Source organism: Erpetoichthys calabaricus, chromosome 7 (genome assembly GCF_900747795.2).
Source record: "Erpetoichthys calabaricus chromosome 7, fErpCal1.3, whole genome shotgun sequence".
NCBI classification, from domain to species: Eukaryota; Metazoa; Chordata; class Cladistia; order Polypteriformes; family Polypteridae; genus Erpetoichthys; species Erpetoichthys calabaricus.
In genome coordinates, this window is record NC_041400.2 from 92,011,481 (window position 1) to 92,032,650 (window position 21,170).

Below are 21,170 nucleotides of genomic sequence, written 5' to 3' on the forward strand. Positions count from 1 at the left end.
TCTTCTTTTTGCATACATTGTCATGCCTGCTGTGTCAGTGAAAATATTGCAAATGAGCTGCATTCATTGGCAGATCACTCCATCCATAATGTGCCACCTTGCGTTGTTCTTCTTTCCCCATGTAAAACTGATGTCGTCTGTGCATTACATAGATTGGCGGCTTTGTTGCTATATTAGACACTTGGGACATTTTGTGCACAACTGTGCAGAATGATTATTTATTTTGATTTCCGTTCTCTGAAATACTAGGCTCCCAAAGGATAACCCATCTAGAAAACCCATATTCAACAAAAAGTCAAAAGAGTACTGTAATCCATTTTCCTTACATATAGGGCACCACAAAAGAAAACATTTGAGTTCCACTGATGTATGCTAACAGAAGGGTTATGACAGTGCATGGAAAAGGAAGAGCCCCCACACCGGCTGCCTCTGGGCATGAGCCTCTCTCTCTGATCTGCAGCTGATGACTGGCTTCTACTGGAAGACCCTGAGCCTATGATGCAAAGGATTAGTATTATATTTTCTAGGGGCTGTCCCAACTAACATTGGCTGCTACAGCTCTGTGATGTCACGCGGGCATCACAAAGCATCAGGGGGTGCAGCTCTTATCTCCTTTCACCTTCTGTTTGTCTGCAGTTCTCAGGGGAGTATTGCAAATCATGGCACAGACACTGAAAGATGACACAAGTAGCAATCACTACATAATTAGTTTACATAGTTATTGTGAGAGGATTTATCTGGAACAATTATGAGTCAAAATAATTTTTCTATATTTTCTAGTTATATAATTTTTACACTGTTTGCACATACAACAACTTCACAGAACTCAAGGAAGCCTCTGTAGAGCAATTATGATCATCTTAACTTTTGAGTGTTGTGGGGAACAGCCCGGACACAGACAGGTAGACGAGATGGTTTCACCACACACACGTTTATTTACATTATTTACATTCATCTTAGTGCACAATACCCAGTGCTGCAGCACCAATCATCCCTTAAGTCCTGGCCACAACACAATGCCTTCTCCAAGTCTCTGGTCCGCCTCCACTCCACCAAGCTTCGTCCTCTTCCACCCGACTCTTGCCAATGACTGGAGGGAGGTGGCTCCTTTTATACACCCCGGATGGACTCCAGGTGCATCCTAAGGGCTTCTGTAGCCACACCTCTGTGTGGCGGAAGCTCTGTCGGTGTATCTGGAAGTCCTCCGGGTGTCCCCAATACTCTTCCCCCCAGAACTTCCGGGTGTGGCGGAAGTACTGAGGTCCAGGGCTTCCAAGGCATCGGGGCGCCCCCTGGCGGTGACCACGGGCCCCTACAGGGTTGAGCTTCCAAGCTCTGTACCCGTGGCCCCCACAGCAACCAGGGAGGATGCCCCCTCGTGTTCTGGAGGAGGCACAAGCCCTCCGCCGGTCCACCTGGGCATCCTGGCCGGGCATAAATCCCCTCCGGGTACCACAGTGTCAAATCAACAATAACTAAAAGAAGGCCTCTTCCTTGGACTCATACCACTAACCACAAAACCTCTAAACTTTCATATTAAAACCAATCAGGAATAAGCTACTGACAGTGTCATCTCTCATTATGCTATATTGCTACTACTATTAATACGAAAATGTTTTATCTTGGGCGGCACGGTGGCGCAGTGGGTAGCGCTGCTGCCTCGCGGTTGGGAGATCTGGGGACCTGGGTTCGATTCCCGGGTCCTCCCTGCGTGGAGTTTGCATGTTCTCCCCGTGTCTGCGTGGGTTTCCTCCGGGCGCTCCGGTTTCCTCCCACAGTCCAAAGACATGCCGGTTAGGTGGATTGGCGATTCTAAATTGGCCCTAGTGTGTGCTTGGTGTGTGGGTGTGTTTGTGTGTGTCCTGCGGTGGGTTGGCACCCTGCCCAGGTTTGTTTCCTGCCTTGTGCCCTGTGTTGGCTGGGATTGGCTCCAGCAGACCCCCGTGACCCTGTGTTCGGATTCAGCGGGTTGGACAATGGATGGATGGATGTTTTATCTTAGCTGGAGGTGATTGGTTGCTTGTTCTCTTTTCTGCATTTTTTACTTAAATTCATCATTGTAAGGTATAAACTTGTAAAGTGTATAAACTAAAGATTATGTCACTTTATGTAACTTCTAGTCATTGGGTATGTCCAATTTGCTCACTGCAATTGCTGATAAAAATCACTGGGGCATGTCAGATTTACCGACTGCCTGATGACTTTCCAGTACATTCATGCTCACTGCTTTTTCTGACAGTCAATATTGTATAAAGGGTTAACAGTTATGTTGACTTCAGCAGCAATCTCTGCCCTTTATTTTCTTGTTTTTCCTGCCGTAGTATGTAAAACACGAGACATCAGACAGATTGTCAGGTGCAGAACACCCACATTTCCAATTCCTCATCACTGTATTATATGTGTTGTACTTCTGGATGAGGATTCATTAGTTGTCAGCTGTTTTGCTTATAGATCCAACCCTTTGACAGAAGACAAAAAAAATCTGCATGCAGTGAGTCATTGGTTATGTCACACTAGGTAACAGCCCATCACAGGAGCACACCGTCGACTGCCTCCAACTCACTAAGAACATGTAAATGAAGGTTCCGACTGAAAATTGCTAGAAAAGTCATCTAATATGACATGTCCTTCATTTGACATAAATGTGAGTGTTTCACAATCTCAGGACATATATTTCATTAGATATTGTCTGTTTTGAATAGAGCTGCAACCTTGAAGCACTGTTTCTGTGTTCCTCTCTGCTCAGAATACAGTAAGTGTTCATATCAGTGTTGCATCAAAATGACAATTACTTAAAGACATATTAAATGTAAATTATAAGTTCAAGCATTCTTTAAAGTTGTTATAGTTGGTATGAAAAGGGTGATCATGTACAATCAAGATTTTGTATACATAGATGATTAACCCAACATTGCATTGTTCTGCTTTGCCTGATTAATATCAAAGTTCTATTTACATTTATTGTTATTTCAGAGACTATAAGATATAAAAATTGTCATCTTAGGATTGAGTAAATACAGTAATCATTTTACAATAAATTAAATACGAATATTTCACTTACCTGGTATTTGGTGGATTATATTAATTTTGTCTGTTCAAGAAAAAAGAAAAAAATATACTATTGATATACATAACAAAATGTAGCTTTTACTACTTTTTAAGTTTAATTGTTTATATTTATTAAAAGTATTTTGAATGCAATTCAAATGTATTTCAGGCACAGGGAAAATTAATTTGAGTCAAATAAAGTACATTGCTGCCATCGATGCATGTACAAGCATGGACAAGCATATCCTAAGTGACAACATTCTGCATAATTAATTTATTGTATATTTCATATTTGAGTGCATATCCAGTACTGGAGCACTAACATGACCACTAATTACCACAGCATATTTCAAGCTCTGACAACAAATCACACAGAAACAATGTATTATGCGACAACTGCATATAAAACAATATTCAATACACTGCATTAGCATTGTCTTGGATGCCATAATGTAGCACTTGTTATTAGTTTAAGTTCATATTAAACCACAGACTGTATTATGTCTGGATTTGCTTTGTATGTTTTCAGTTAAATGCAAATCATATTCTATGAGGAGTTTGTGCTCCTCTTTATGTATTTTCAAATACTTCATTTGCTCTTCTGTTTTCTGTCTTTGTGATATTCAAGGTCGTGACTTCTGAAACAACAACACTGTCAGAGCTGCCTCCTCATTCCTAATATGCATCCTCATACTTATTGTTGATAACTCCATGTCAATGATGTTATTAGGAAATTTATATAGTGGTTGCTACTATATACAGATTGGTAAGCAGCCCGGACACAGACAGGCGGACATTGTTTGAATCACCCAACACACGCTTTATTTACAAATATATACAATAAAGTGCCATGCAACCCCAAAACTCCCCCAAAGTCCAGGCCTCTTACAATGATGCCTCTCTTCAGGCCGCCTCTTTTCCACTCCTCCCAAGCTCCGTCCTTCTCCGCTCCCGACTCAAGCCACTGAACGGAGGGAGGTGGCCCCTTTTATAATCACCCGGATGTGCTCCAGGTGCCTCCCGAACTTCCGCTGGCACTTCCCCAGTGTGGCAGAAGTACCAGCCGTGCACCCAGAAGCACTCCGGGTGTCCCTGGTCGTCTTCCTCCCAGGGCTTTCCAGGCATCGGGGTGCCCCCTGGCGGTGACCACGGGCCTCTATAGGGTTGAGCTTTCAAGCTCAGTTCCCGTGGTCCCCAAAGCCACCAGGGTGGTTGCCCCCTTGTGGTCTGGAGGAGGCGTAACCCCTCCTCTGGTCCTTCCGGGCATCCCTGATGGGTGCCACCCCCAGCTGCTTGCCACAACAGGCATGTGCAACTGATGCAGCAACCTTGAAAGTTTTATCTTAACCATCTCTGGTCAGTCCATTAAGAAAATCAATATTCAGATGCAGATGATGTTGCTCAGATTTCTAAGCTGAAAGTTCAGCTTGGAAGAAACAACTGTAGTACATGCAGTACTAAAATCAGTCCCAGAGCTGGTATCTTGACTGTCAATGCATTTAAGAGACTTGAATAGGGCAAGAGAGAAGCTAGCATACACTGGCCTGTTAACCCAGGTACTTCTGGTTATTTGCAATATGTATGTTCTGTAAGGGTGAAGCTATTTTAGATTGCCAAGTCTGAATACTTTGAAGTATAAGGTCACATAAAAGTTGAAACTGTTGGGAAACTTTTTGCCATGTACTAAGAACAGATATTTTCTTTATTATACCACTTGCACAGTGCTACTAGTACATTATGCCTTTGTCATCATCTCAGCCTCTATTTCAAGTTTTCATAATACTTTTCTTAAGGATTGTCCCATTGGATTTAATGAAGCAGGAGTATAACAGAATATCATGTAAGCTGATTTATGTTTTCTCATAAAAAAATTAATTTATTATGATGGAGAGTGGTGACATGTTGCACGTTGGTCAGAGATGTAAGAATTTCACTGTAACCTGTACACATAATAAATAATAATAATAATAATAATAATAAATTACATTTACCAATGAGTACCATCCTCCTGGATGATGCAATGGCAACCATTATTGCGCCAGTACACTCACCACACTATTCCCAATTACAGACAGGGATGATTAGGGGGCCAGAATGGATGAGGCCGTGATGGGTATTTTACCAGGACGCAAATACCTCCTCCAGCAGCAACCCTAGCTTTTCCTAGATGGCCCCCCATCCAAAAACTGGCCAGGCCCGAACATGCTTAGCTTCAGGAGGATAACCTGTTCAGAAGTACAGGTAGTACTTTTACTTTAATAAAATGTGTCTAGGGAACCTTTAATAGTATAACCAATGTAGGTTGTTTATTGCTTTGCAAGAAGCATAAAGGCACATGTGCAAGTCCTATAACTTTACTCATTATATCCAAACCAAATCTACTTTTTAATACATGGTGAAAATGAGTATATACACACAGTAGAAAAAACTGTGGCAAGCTGGGTACCTTTGACTATGAAAATTTCTAATGCAACAACACCCAATTCTTCGTTTCAGTAATGGGTGCACTGCTGCAGAAGGGCTAATGAAGAGGAACTTAAAATGTGCTTGAAATGTGATTATTATTAGTATCAGCCAAAGAGCTGATAAAAAGTGATAATCAATTTGAATTTTTATTTATTCTTTGAATTGTCTTGTTATTGTTAATGAATGTTATTCAGTTTGACAGCCTTATTATTATTTAACGATATAGTTCCCAGTTTTATGTCAACTGATGTCTTACCTAAAAATGTTTTGTTGCTTGATGATTTTAATATTCATGTTGATTCTTCTAACTGTCCCCTTCCTGTTGATTTTCTGCTTGTATTAAAATGTCATGGTTTCACATAACATCATCTTCCCCATCCTTGCTAAAGTTCATATACTTGATTTGGTTTGTTCCTTGAGGTTTTCTTCTTTGAATTTTCTTGGTATTGATTTCCTGGTTTCTGATGATGGAGTTAATTTTAATATTTCTGTTCAGTTGAACAACCAGAAAATCAATCAGGTTATTGATTTACGTATTTATTTTGCAATTAAAATCAGAATCTTGCAGATTTTGCTTCTATTATGAATAGCATTTATAATGCTGTTCCTTAAATACCCACAGCTGAGTTGGTGGCCCTATTATAAGTTTTCATTTATTGCATTGGATGTTTTAGCACTGGTTAAAACCTGGACCATTTCTTTAAATCATGATGCACTGTGGTATATCAAAGAATTGTGTGCTATGAAAATGCCAGACTATGACCTAGAGCACATTTTTGAAAGAACTGGTTTATCTGAACATGCTCAAGCCTATGAGGATCATCTTATTAAATATAAAGAATCTCTTGCGTAGGCCAGATTTATGTATTGATCATCTACTACTGGTGCAGAGAAATTCTAGAATTTCTTTTTGGCACAATTAACAAATTATTGCACTCCCAAAATAAGATTCCCATTACTATTTCATCATAATGTTGCTGTTGTCAATTTTTATATTTTTTTTCAATTGCTATTATTCTCTAAGGCCTTAAGTCTTCATCTCACTCTCTCTTTTGCAATCCTGGGTGTGTGTTTCTCCTGATGCTCTAGTTCTGATTCTGATTTTCATTTAGTAGATAGCAGGCTAGTTGCTGAGGTGATTCGGCTGCATGTTCACTGGACCAGATTTCCATCAACATAGTTTCAGTTTGCCTTTCTTCACTTACTCGGCTTTTAATTCTTCATCTGTTCTAAATTTCCTTAAAATGTTCAATTTTTCTGTTTTAGCTGACATTTTACAACATAGACAGATCTTTATTTGGCTTTCTACAGAAGCACATTAAAAAATTAATGCATAAATAGGTAAATAAATAAATGTACACGCACTTTTGTCTGAACACACACTGCAATGACTATAAAGCAAGCAAATTAAAAAGAAATAAAACTTCTGACTTGGTAGTCACGGTCACAGTGAGGCATAGATGTATTGCTACTAGTATAAAGGAGGCCCAGTAGTGTTTCTTGACACATTTCTGCTTAATAATTTATTGGCTGAAATTACTCAGTGTTAATGTGTCAGGGTGAGGATGTACAGCATTGTTTATAATGGCATTCAGTTTTGTTTTAATTCTCTCATTTGCTATGACCACCAGGGGGTCTAACGTGCATCCTATAACTCATCCTGCCATTTTAATTAGGTTATTGATTTGGTGGATCCCTCTTGAAATGATGTTATCAGCCCAACACAACACAGCATAAAAAATTGCACTGCCCATCATAGAGTCATAGAAAATGTTATGAATGTCAATTCCTGCTCTGCCATTTCTTACACAGTTCCTCTGTGTTCCAAGACCAGTTCAACCTGTATTTAATATGGACCCCAAGTACGTGTAGGAGTGGAGCACCTCTAAATCCATTCCTTGAATAGTTATCAAACATGGAGGCTTCTTGGTGCCATCCATCCATCCATCCATCCATCCATTCTCTTCCGCTTATCCGAGGTCAGGTCGCGGGGGCAGCAGCTTGAGCAGAGATGCCCAGACTTCCCTCTCCCTGGCCACTTCTTCTAGCTCTTCCGGGAGAATCCTGAGGCGTTCCCAGGCCAGCCGGGAGACATAGTCCCTCCAGCGTGTCCTGGGTCTTCCCTGGGGCCTCCTCCCGGTTGGACGTGCCCGGAACACCTCACCAGGGAGACGTCCAGGAGGCATCCTGATCAGATGCCCAAGCCACCTCATCTGACTCCTCTCGATGCGGAGGAGCAGAGGCTCTACTCTGAGCCCCTCCCGGATGACTGAGTTTCTCACCCTATCTTTAAGGGAGAGCCCAGACACCCTGCAGAGGAAACTCATTTCAGCCGCTTGTATTCGTGATCTCGTTCTTTCGGTCACTACCCATAGCTCATGACCATAGGTGAGGGTAGGAACATAGATTGACCGGTAAATTGAGAGCTTTGCCTTATGGCTCAGCTCCTCTTTCACCACGACAGACCGATGCAGAGCCTGCATCACTGCGGATGCCGATCCGCCTGTCGATCTCACGCTCCATTCTTCCCTCACTCGTGAACAAGACCCCGAGATACTTGAACTCCTCCACTTGAGGCAGGATCTCGCTACCAACCCTGAGAGGGCACTCCACCCTTCTCCGGCTAAGGACCATGGTCTCGGATTTGGAGGTGCTGATTCCCATCCCAGCCGCTTCACACTCAGCTGCGAACTGATCCAGAGAGAGCTGAAGATCACGGCCTGATGAAGCAAACAGGACAACGTCATCTGCAAAAAGCAGTGACCCAATCCTAAGTCCACCAAACCGGACCCCCTCAACACCTTGGCTGCACCTAGAAATTCTGTCCATAAAAGTTATGAACAGAATCGGTGACAAAGGGCAGCCCTGGCGGAGTCCAACTCTCACTGAAAACGGGTTCGACTTACTGCCGGCAATGTGGACCAAGCTCTGACACCGGTTGTACAGGGACCGAACAGCCCTTATCAGGGGGTCCGGTACTCCATACTCCCAGAGCACCCCCCACAGGATTCCCCGAGGAACACGGTCGAACGCCTTTTCCAACTCCACAAAACACATGTAGACTGGTTGGGCGAACTCCCATGCACCCTCCAGGACTCTGCTAAGGGTGTAGAGCTGGTCCACTGTTCCGCGACCAGGACGAAAACCACACTGTTCCTCCTGAATCCGAGGTTCAACTATCCGACGGACCCTCCTCTCCAGAACCCCTGAATAGACTTTTCCAGGGAGGCTGAGGAGTGTGATCCCTCTGTAGTTGGAACACACCCTCCGGTCCCCTTTCTTAAAGAGGGGGACCACCACCCCGGTCTGCCAATCCAGAGGCACTGTCCCTGATGTCCATGCGATGTTGTAGAGACGTGTCAACCAAGACAGCCCTACAACATCCAGAGCCTTGAGGAACTCCGGGCGTATCTCATCCACCCCCGGGGCCCTGCCACCAAGGAGTTTTTTGACCACCTCGGTGACCTCAGTCCCAGAGATGGGGGAGCCCACCTCTGAGTCCCCAGGCTCTGCTTCCTCATTGGAAGGCATGTTATTGGGATTGAGGAGGTCTTCGAAGTACTCCCCCCCACCGACCCACAACATCCCGAGTCGAGGTCAGCAGCGCACCATCCCCACCATATACAGTGTTGACACTGCACTGCTTCCCCCTCCTGAGACGCCGAACGGTGGACCAGAATCTCCTCGAAGCCGTCCGAAAGTCGTTCTCCATAGCTTCCCCAAACTCCTCCTATGCCCGAGTTTTTGCCTCAGCAACCACCGAAGCTGCATTCCGCTTGGCCTGCCGGTACCTATTAGCTGCCTCCAGAGTCCCACAGGACAAAAGGGACCGGTAGGACTCCTTCTTCAGCTTGACAGCATCATTCACTGCCGGTGTCCACCAACGGGTTCGGGGATTGCCGCCACGACAGGCACCGACCACCTTACGGCCACAGCTCCGGTCAGCCGCCTCAACAATAGAGGCACGGAACATGGCCCATTCGGACTCAATGTCCCCCACCTCCCTCGGGACGTGGTCGAAGTTCTGCCGGAGGTGGGAGTTGAAGCTACTTCTGACAGGGGGCTCTGCCAGACGTTCCCAGCAGACCCTCACAACACGTTTGGGCCTACCAGGCCTGACCGGCATCCTCCCCCACCATCGAAGCCAACTCACCACCAGGTGGTGATCACTTGACAGCTCCGCCCCTCTCTTCACCCGAGTGTCCAAGACATGTGGCCGCAAGTCCGATGACACGACCACAAAGTCGATCATCGAACTCAGGCCTAGGGTGTCCTGGTGCCAAGTGCACATATGAACACCCCTATGCTTGAACATGGTGTTTGTTATGGACAATCCGTGACGAGCACAGAAGTCCAATAACAAAACACCACTCGGGTTCAGATCGGGGGGGCCATTCCTCCCAATCACGCCCTTCCAGGTCTCACTGTAATTGCCCACGTGAGCATTGAAGTCTCCCAGCAGTACGAGGGAGTCCCCAGAAGGTATACCCTCTAGCACCGCCTCCAGGGACTCCAAAAAGGGTGGGTACTCCGAACTGCTGTTTGGTGCATACGCACAAACAACAGTTAGGACCCGTCCCCCCACCCGAAGGTGGAGGGAGGCTACCCTCTCATCTACCAGGGTAAACCCCAATGTACAGGCTCCAAGTTGGGGCCAATAAGTATGCCCACACCCGCTCGGCGCCTCTCACCGGGGGCAACTTCACAGTGGTAGAGAGTCCAGCCCCTCTCAAGGAGATTGGTTCCAGAGTCCAAGCTGTGTGTCGAGGTGAGCCCGACTATATCTAGCCAGAACCTCTCAACCTCACGCACAAGCTCAGGCTCCTTCCCCTTCAGAGAGGTGACATTCCACGTCCCAAGAGCCAGCTTCTGTAGCCGAGGATCGGACCACCAAGGTCCCCGCCTTCGGCCACCACCCAACTCACACTGCACCCGACCTCCTTGGCCCCTCCCATAGGTGGTGAGCCCATGGGAAGGGGGACCCACGTTGCCTCTTTGGGCTGTGCCCGGCCGAGCCCCATGGGTGCGAGCCCGGCCACCAGGCGCTCGCCATCAAGCCCCACCTCCAGGCCTGGCTCCAGAGTGGGGCCCCGGTGACCCGCGTCCGGGCAAGGGAAAACGGCGTCCAAATTTTTTAATTCGTCATAGGAGGTCTGTTAAACCGCACTTTGTCTCATCCCTCACCTAGGACCAGTTTGCCTTGGGTGGCCCTACCAGGGGCATAAAGCCCCGGACAACAGAGCTCCTAGGATCATTGGGACACGCAAACCCCTCCACCACGGTAAGGTGGCGGTTCGAGGAGGGGCTTCTTGGTGCCACAAAAGTCAATAACCTTTTCCTTGGTTTTACTGATGTTAAGTTGCAGACAGTTCTTTTTGCAACAAGAAACAAAGTTCTCCACCTGATTCCTAGACTCTGTCTTATCCCCCTTATCAATACACCCCATAAGTGCAGAATCATCTGAAAATTTCTGCAAGTGACATGACCTCATGTTACAGTATATTTATAGTTGAGGAATACTGAGTAAAGTACAGTGTTGCTCACATCCGTATCAAAAACACAGTCTTTGAGCCTCACAAACTGTGGTCTGCCCGAAAAATAGTTCATTATCCAGAACAACATAGGCTTATTCACCTGCATATCTCTGAGCTTACTCCTTAGCATAGGTCGGTGGATGGTACCGAAAGAACTAGAAAAATCAAAAAATATATTCCTCACTCTACTTTATTAAAATCTGGTAGTGTCAATATCTGCATCAATGGTTTTCCAGTATCACTTTGTATACAGGTTAAAAATGCAGGTATGATTTTTGACAGTACTTTTAAATCAATTCTATACTTCCAAATTTCTTATTATCATCTTAGTAACATTTCTTGGTTATTTTTGTCTTTACGTTATATTTTAACTGAAAGATTGATTCATGCATTTATTACTTCAAGACAAATTTGTTTTATGATTATTTAGATGAATAATATAACAATCTCAAATCCAGTTAATTCAATTCAGGATAGTGGGAAGCAGCACTGAGTGCAAAGCTGGAAACAACCCTGGACAGGATGCCATTGTATTACTGAGCCACACTGTGTAAAATCAAGTTGAAGTGAATATGCATTGCAAAATATATTTTCAACATATTTATGCCTTATTCACTATACAAATGAATTCATGCAACATTTCTATTAACTTGCCAAATATTAAGAAAGCAGATTTACCATAAAAAGACTCATCATCAGCTCCTTTGGGAAGAATGCTTTCTCGGAGCTGTCTCAAATTTTCCTAAAAAAAAAAAAAACACAGTTATGCAAAATAGTATCTAAACTAATTAATAACTAATCTCTATCTATATAAAATCCAATGTCTGTTTGTTTGTCTGTATATCTGTTCGCTTTCACGAGAGAACTAGATTTAGAATAGGTTTTTTTCTATAATTTGCTTGAACATTCCGGTTGATTTAGTGACTTCTCTCTTTGCACTGTGTACCATAGTTTGCTTGCAGGAGTGATTTATTTGCACTAATCCAAGACAGAGGCTGCGGGCCAAGGGTAGGGTGAAGCATGACGTTAGGAGTGGGCAGCCAGGTGGGGCCCTCCTCACTCACGTGCCATCCTCTGTTCGAGTTGGTCTACCCATCATCATGTTTTGGAGTGTACCTTGCCTCTGCTTATTTAGTGATACCTGTTTGTTTATTGATTTTTTAAAGTTTGTCCTGTTTCACTACTATGCGGGCAGAGTCGCGGGGGACAGCTAGAACATTATATTTCAATGTCATTATACATAGACAGTGGCTTACTGTACATCCCCCTCTCCTACAGAACAATTATAATCTTGGCTTTTTAAAGCCCCTCATAAGCAGTAAGTATGGCAGTTAGGAGCAGTGAGCTTGTTAGTGAATAACTGGCTGTGGGTTACTATGCTCCTCTTGTCTTTCAGAATTATTAGTTCTGTGATGCATGGTGCCCTTTACTTGACCTCTCAACTGTCCGGAATATTTTAGAATGATCTGGCCATCAACAGTTTTTTTTCTTTTTACTTTGAGATATAAAGACCCTGTTGCTTTAACAACAGTTTCTGGTGTCCTTGGTGGACTACTAAGATGATTTATGCATTCTCACTGTCATCTGTTATTTAACATTATGAATCTTCACAGACTGCGGTGGGCTGGCGCCCTGCCCGGGGTTTGTTTCCTGCCTTGCGCCCTGTGTTGGCTGGGATTAGCTCCAGCAGACCCCCGTGACCCTGTAGTTAGGATATAGCAGGTTGGATAATGGATGGATGGATGAATCTTCACAAAACTGATAACTCTAGATGCAAGATTAAGCTGGATTTAATCCAGGGATATTTTACATTTCCTAATCGTCATAAATTATGCAGGGATGCAACAATTATTGAAACAAGAAAAGCTTCATACTGTTGCAACAGTGAACTTTGATAGCTGTAGGTGCCAGCCTGCAGAAATAGGGCTTTCTAATGTGTCCTTAGCACCTTGCGCCATGCTTTTGAAGGTGATTTGACAAAAGGAGATGTTTTTTCATGTGATAAACAAAGGTATTCTGCATGAACTCCTGAAATGCCTCTAAAGTAAACTGCATGTCATTATCAGACACAATAGGTTAAATTGCTAGCTAGGGGCTAGAAGTGACAAGAAATAATAGAAATATCACTTTGTGACAGTCCTCCCCAGTGTCAGTGTGGAAGGCCAGCAGCCACTAAGTATACAGCTAAGTAACCAAGATGTGGTTTAAGAGGATCATTACCTTAAAAAAAGTAGACAGGGAGACCAGTAGTAGGCCAGACTGGCTTTTATGATTTTTCAATACAGTATTGGATGGAAAAAGCAGAGGAATATGTCTGAAGTTTTCAAAACACCTTACTCTATAAAAATACATTTACTTGCTGATGTTATAGCTATAATTAGGGCAGGGCTATCAAGAAGGTTGACCAATGTAGTTACAGTAATTTAGTGTTGAAAAGCTAATGTCACAGAAAAATATTTGTGGTAGTTTGAGCCTGGTTTTTCTCAGTTATAATTGTTTCATCCACACATGACATTTGCAGTTAGTAGGTACAGTAATTGATGTAAATTACCTCTTACTCTTTAGGAGATGGATCTCAAGCTGCTACCCAATAACTTGAATTTTTTATTTTTTTTTTATTTTTATCTACTTAACAACTGTATTATTTAACTCTACCAGAGATTTTTTTATCATTTACATTGCAGGCACACAGTGGTCCAGTAACACTCTGGCTGTTGCCATGGAGTACACACTACTCTTTTGACCATTACATATAGAGCAGTGTGACTTCTGTCATCAGGTACCCTTTATGACTAATGCTGTAAATTCAACGCTAAACTGCAAGTGTACATCAGAAAATTTTAAAACAGTACAAGGAAAATGATACATAATAAAAGGAGTCTTTATTCTTCCTTAATTAAACTGGCCCTTAAATTAATCTTTCATTACATAATTTTCCACATATTATGTCAGCAGTTACACATGCAGATGCTTACCTGAACAAATCATAGGAAAATTGTATTATATCCTAATATTCATCCTTATATACCCAAAAATGTTAAATTAATGAGGGTGGACACTGGCAGCAACATGCTTAAAGCCTACCACATAATTGAACTTACATTCCTGGCAGCATGGTGGAAATGCCTTCACAAAAACAGAAAAATTAACAACTTAAAAATACAGAATTTAATTACATGCAATACTGCATGTCTTTAAATTAAAAAGCTACTTTAGTGACACTCCCTTTTAAGTTATACTTTCAGTTTCTGATTTATAAACTTTGCTTTTCTCATTAATTTTGCCTAATTATATTTCCTAGTAACAAACATGGACTCACAATTCAGCTGACGCAATAAAAAAGCAATGGGATCTTTTTGTAGGTACAGTATACTTAGTACAGAAAAAGAAAAAAAATGTTCTTTCAGAGTAGTTGGCTGTGAAAATGTAAACTAGCAGTTAATTAAATATTATAAATCATATTACCAGCATGCATAATGAGAACCATTTTAAGGAGGTCACTGTGTGTATTTTAAAGCACAATGTTTTATTTCTTAGTATATATATTAAAACAGCTAATTAAAAATTGGAACATGTATCTACACCAGTAACCCTTGGAGTACACTTTGGGTTCTCTAGTCCTATGATTTTTGAGTTTATGTTGCCTTAAATTGTTATAATATAAACAGAGAACAAATAGATCAGGGCGGCACTGTCGCAGTGATGCTACCTCGTAGTAAGGAGACCAGGGTTCATGCTCTGAGTCCTCCATGCGTAGAGTTTACATGTTCTCTCCGTGTCTGCATGGAATTTCCTCTGGGAGCTCCGGTTTCCTCTCACCGTTCAAGGACATGCAGGTTAGAAAATGACTAACTGTTAACATAGTCTCTCATGTGTACTGTACCACTGATATGTTTGATTAAATAAACTGAATGGACGAAAAATCTGTATGGATGAATTAGGTTAAATTGATGATATAACTCAATTTGTAATATCCATTTTGATCTCTTATCCTGGGCTACCAATTCATTGAGTTAAATTCATTAAGTATCTTTAGAAAATGGTCATTTCTGCTGTCAACACTTGTTATAGGGTGTCTTCTGAAATTGCCTTTATGTTTTTTGCCAGCTAAATCTCCATTTTTACCTGTCCAACCTATCCCTGATTGTCGAAAGCCACCATTGCCATGTTAAAGAAATTGTTCAAACTGAACAATGCACTGCATGAACAAATGAATCAATACAAATATGTGGATCCTACTCTGTTGGGCCCTTGAGGAAGGCCCTTAACCTGAAAATTGCTTCAGGGTGCTGTACAATGGCTGAACCTACGCTCTGACCCCCAGTGTAACGCGAAAACACAATTTCCCTTCTGGATTAATAAAGTATATCAAACTCAAGAAAATCAAAAATGTACTGAATTCTTCCCAATTAGTAACGGCCCAAAGTGGTGCATATTAATGAAGCTGGGCTTACTGATGACAAGCTCAAGTCACTGGTAACTACTGTTATATGAACTGGCATTGCCAAATATCCTCCTGGGGACAAATAAAGTTCTATCTATCTATCTATCTATCTATCTATCTATCTATCTATCTATCTATCTATCTATCTATCTATCTATCTATCTATCTATCTATCTATCTATCTATCTATCTATCTATCTATCTATCTATCTATCTATCTATCTATCTAAATTTTACTTTGAATTATGGTATGTCAATGGAGGTTACAGTTTAGAATTAATTAATTTACTGTGTCCATTTCCTAACCTGCTTATCTGCTTCAAGATCACACTTGATAAAGTAAATTAAAATATGTTTAATGAGCTATAGAGAAAGTAAAATGTTATCTGTATTTTTGAAGAGCCATAAAATTTTAAATAATCATTTATACTTGTCAATTACATGAAAAATACAACATTTATAGTGTGATGGGGTACCTCTGTGTGGAACTCTTTACCTGCAATAAAATGCCAAAATAATGTTCTTCCTTAAAATAATAGCTTTTATTAAACAAGAAAATGAATACATGGGAGGGGAAAATAGTGGGAGAATACAAAAGAACAAATTGATAAAAAGGAAATAATTTCTTCCACAGTTACAAATGTCCAGACCCAGTCTATTAACAGTGTGCATGGACCCATTGTTCAAAATATAAGCACCAACTGATATTCAGTCCTTCTATCTGGACACACTACCTTCCTGCCACTTTGAACCATGGTCAAATTCTCTCTTGACTCTAAGTGTAGAGACACTCTGGTCAAGGATCAGTTTTATGCTCTGGTAGATGGCTATTTCTAGTGCAGGCTCCCAAACCACTTCCAGTGTCAGGGTGAGTCCCTTCCCAGAGCTCCCTGTAGCAACCCCTAAGTCCAAATACTTATTAAAAAAGACCAGGTAATGGTACCTTGGAAAATCACTTCCAGGGCATTCTCTAACAAATGGTTATCCATTTTAGGTACCTAAGGATCTCCCTCTTTGGAGTAGGACTGCCCTGTTGTTGTTGCCAACCCATATTATCTCCATAACAACTTCTTAAACAGCATCATTTAGGAGTTGAATGCCTGCACTATCTATACTAATTAATAAAAGGCAAAGCCCTCACTGACTGACTGACTCACTGACTGACTGACTCACTCATCACTAATTGTCCAGCTTCCTGTGTAGGTAGAAGGCTGAAATTTGGCAGGCTTATTCCTTACAGCTTACTTACAAAAGTTAGACAGGTTTCATTTAGAAATTCTACGCGTAATGGTCATAACTGGAACCTGTTTTTTGTCCATATACTGATGATACTGATGACGTATCGCGTCATCACGTATTACGCCTCCTACGTAATCACGTGAAGTGAAAACAAGGAAGAGATTTACAGCACGAGTCAAACGCGGGAACGAAGGTAAATGACGTTAATTGTTGAGTGTCTTTTAATACTGTGTGTTGAGTGTCTTTTAATACTTTGTAAGCATACATATTAACAGATGTGCAATTAAATGTGTGCATTTACGGGGTGATTTCTCAGGCTTAAAGCTCGAAGTGATCACTCGAGTGAAGGCAGCTTCACAAAAAAAACAGATCCTTAACAAACTGTTATTGGTATATTTTCCCTCAATTTTAAAAGGTTTTCTTTTCTTCTTAATAAAAATTTAAAAGCAGAACTTTGCTGGTGCGAACCGCTGGGATTTGAGCGACTGACTCAAACAGACATATTCATGAGTGCAGGTACTTCGGAAAAAAAGAACCATGTAAACCTAAAGTTTAAATTAAGTTCATAGACCTACAAAAGGTTGCCATTGATTTGAGGCAAGATTGCTTTTCTCCTGTACAACTATACGTTGCATTCTCAAGAGTGTGCTTACACAGCTTGGTCATATTACAACCGGAGTGCTGAACTGACAACGTGATATATTTTCACTCAATTTAAAAAGGTTTTCTTCTTAATAAAAATTTAAAAGCAGTACTTCGCCACTGCAAAGCACGGGGATGTGTATATATATATATATAGATAGATAGATAGATAGATAGATAGATAGATAGATAGATAGATAGATAGATAGATAGATAGATAGATAGATAGATAGATAGATAGATAGATAGATAGATAGATAGATAGATAGATAGATAGATAGATAGATAGATAGATAGATGTGCAATTAAACGTGTGCATTTACGGCGTGATTTCTCAGGCTTAAAGCTCAAAGTGATCACTCGAGTAAAGGCAGCTTCACAAAAAAAAAAACAGATCCTTAACAAACTGTTATTGGTATATTTTCCCTCAATTTTAAAAGGTTTTCTTTTCTTCTTAATAAAAATTTAAAAACAGAAGTGAATGAACGGAGCCCGAGTGATCACTTCGATGAATCAAACCTGTTCAAAAAAAAAAAAAAAGCAGAGCGCCTTATATGAGCAGGCAGTCAGCTAAAGAAGGGAATCAATAAATAACTATAATCGTAATAAACGAACAAAAAATAGCGGAGAATCCGCGGATTACATAAAGGAAATGGGTACCTGAACAGAAAAGTAAGTCTCAAATAGTCACACTAAGTACCATAGTTCACTTGCGGTATCGATGTATTTATGCAAATCCAACAGAGTGCCTGTGGGCTCAGAGCATGGGGGCGGGACCTTCCTCATTCACTCGCCAGCCTCTGTTCCAGTTACTCCACGTCTCGCCACGTCTTGCAGTGCACCTTGCCTCCGCTTAGCTAGCGATACCTGTGTGTTCAACAGACATTATCATCTACAGATTGTTAAGGAGTAACGTTTAACGTTTTTGAGAGAGAGATCAGAGCTACGTGTGTTTTAGAGGGTAGCTGCTGATTGCCACAGATATCACGGGCATGTGCTATTCTCCCCACCTCGGGAACGCTTTCCCGTAACAACTGAACACGATCAGATACAGTGCCAACATCTATTGTCCTGTTTCATACATACAAGACCGCAAGACAAACACATTAGTTAGTCTTCATTGTTTGTTAATTTATTTTTATTTTTAAAGTTGTGTTTTTGTTTTTATTACCGTATATACCATCAGGACTGGATTTTACTGTATAATTTATGGTATTTTATACTGTCTGTTGTCCAAGTCGAAAGCGGAAAGCTCTCGCTATTGATCTAACAGATTATGATATGCTAATGGCCACCTGAGAGAGTAACCACAGAACACACTGCCTTTTTTTGTAGGTGAGGCAATGCGCTGTATCAGCACGTACTCCTAACCTCTCTCTCTCTTTCTCTATTATGCCTACGTGACCACATGCTAATACCCGAACTATTACGAAGCAACATTTGCACTGTTTTGTGTTTTTGTATCTCACACCCTCATACACTTTTATCGTAAGACCATCCCTTATCTACAATGGAGCGTTCGATCAGAAGAAAATATGAAGCTGATTTTAAATTAAATGTCTTTGAAGTGGCAAAAGAAATTGGTAACTGCGCTGCTGCCACACAATTCAATGCATCTGAGAAATTGATGCAAAATTAGAGGAGGCAAAAAATTTAAGTGTTGCATTTTTGAACGGGCGTATAAGTTGGGGTCTGATATTATGATTGCTTTCTTGGGTTTCAACAACCGACTCATATTTATTTTTATTTTTAAACTTGTGTTTTTTTCTAATTATATTTTTCTCAAACAATTAAAAAAAAACACTTTATTTTACTCCCAGGCAACGCTCGGTATTTCAGCTGGTATATATATATATGTGTGAATGTATGTATGTATGTCTATATATATATATATATATATATATATATATATGTGTATTTATATATATATATATATATATATATATATATATATATATATATATATATATATATATATATATATGTAGATATGTATATATATGTATATATATATATATATATATATATATATATATATATATATATATATATATATATATATATATGAATGGAAGAGAAGGTCTGTGATACGGTTTGCATATTTGCAGTTGGAGATCCACAAAGGGAGAAAAAAACGAATCACGTATCATAAAATAGTTTTATTCCTGAGCTTTCAACCCCTATCAAGGGTCTTCATCAGAGGATAATGCTTAGACTTACAAGAATCAAAGGCAATATATAGCAACACATTCAGTGGGGGGGGTGGAGGTGACTAAGTCAGTATGATAAAGGGGGGAGGGGGGTTGTATAGTTTAATTATTGTGTACATGTCCTTCTTAAGTTGGCATATGCTGGATTTATGTCCAAGTGTCTGTTGATGGCGTTTTCATCTGATAGCCAAGACTCGGCCAACTCTCTGGCACTTTTTGTACTGGCCTTAAATTTTACTTTTACATTGTCCCAGTTGAATGTGTGTCCTGTCGATTTAGTATGTGCATATATCAAAGATAGTGCGTCCTTTCTTCTGACGGCGTTGCGATGTTCCTGTACACGTGTTGAGATTCTTTTTGACGTTTGTCCTATGTATACAGCTGAGCAAGAATTGCATGGAATACTATAAACTGCGTTTCGTGTTTTGTCTGTCGATTTCTTGTTTTTAGCATTAAACAGGACCATGCGCAGATTGTTCGTGGGTTTATGTGCTATTCTGATGCCCCACTTGGTCAGGGTGCGTGCCGTGCCTTCTGACACATTATGGTGATACGGGAGTGAATGCCAGGTGGGGTGGGGGTTCTGATTTAAGTCGATTGTATGCTGATTCCTTTGGCGTCTGCTGTGTAGACTCCGATTAATGAATGTTTTTGAGTATCCGTTCGAGGTGAAAAGTTGGAACAGATAGCGTCTCTCATTAATTTTTGTTTCCTTGGTATTACAATGCGTGTGGACTCGTTTAAATAGGGTTTTCACGCAGCTCCGTTTATGAGATACCGGGTGGTTGCTGGTGAAGTGTAGAATCTTGTCTGCGTAGCATTGTTTGCGGTAAACACTTGTGGTCAGGGTGGCGTCACTATTTCTTTTGATGTAAATGTCCAGGAAGTTGATGTGTCGATTGATTTCTTTTTCCATTGTGAACTGGTTTGCAGGGAATATTGTGTTAATATGATTGTAGAACGCTATGTAGATGACACATTCGTCATATTAAGAAAGAACCAGCTGAATGAGGGCCAATTTAGGATCACCAGATCACCTAATCTGCATGTCTTTGGACTGTGGGAGGAAAATGGACTACCTGCAGGAAATCTATGCGGACAAGGGTAGAACATGCAAAATCCATGCATGCAGGACCTGGGATGTGAATCCTGGTCTCCTTACTGCAAGGCAGCAGCAATACCACTGCACCACCATGCTGCCCATTACATCATAGTCTCTTTGCAAAGCCTGCTTACATACCAAATTTACTTCTTCAGAAATAATCACACACATATTTCCCCAATTTTAAGATTAGTTAATTTCCTCATTCTTTATATAATTTAGTCGATTGTTTGACTAGCACAGGCCACTTAAGTGCCTACTGCATAAACTACGAATACTGAAAGCATAAAGATGATGAGCAGTTCAATGTGGTTATGCTTTCTAATACGGTGTAAACCATAGCCTTTCTTTCTTATGATTTGCCACTGTGCACAGAACACCTAGTGTTTTTATCTATGTGTAATTTATCTTCAATATCCAGGAACAGGAGGAGGGAATGAAGCTTTAGTAATAGGTGTTGGCTCCATTTTACTTCCTTTCCAAGT

The 21,170-nt window shown here is 41.2% G+C and overlaps 1 protein-coding gene across 1 annotated transcript in view; it reads right to left on the minus strand.

Moving 5' to 3' along the window:
* Positions 1-21,170, minus strand: part of LOC114654558 (B-cell scaffold protein with ankyrin repeats-like) — a 315,631-nt gene that overhangs the window by 27,518 nt on the left and 266,943 nt on the right. Inside the window, exons 12-13 of the mRNA XM_028805170.2 lie at positions 11,727-11,790; positions 3,062-3,091 (exon numbers count right to left, since the gene is read on the minus strand). Of these exons, the coding sequence (XP_028661003.1) occupies positions 3,062-3,091; positions 11,727-11,790 (94 nt within the window). The remainder of the gene's footprint in view (positions 1-3,061; positions 3,092-11,726; positions 11,791-21,170) is intronic.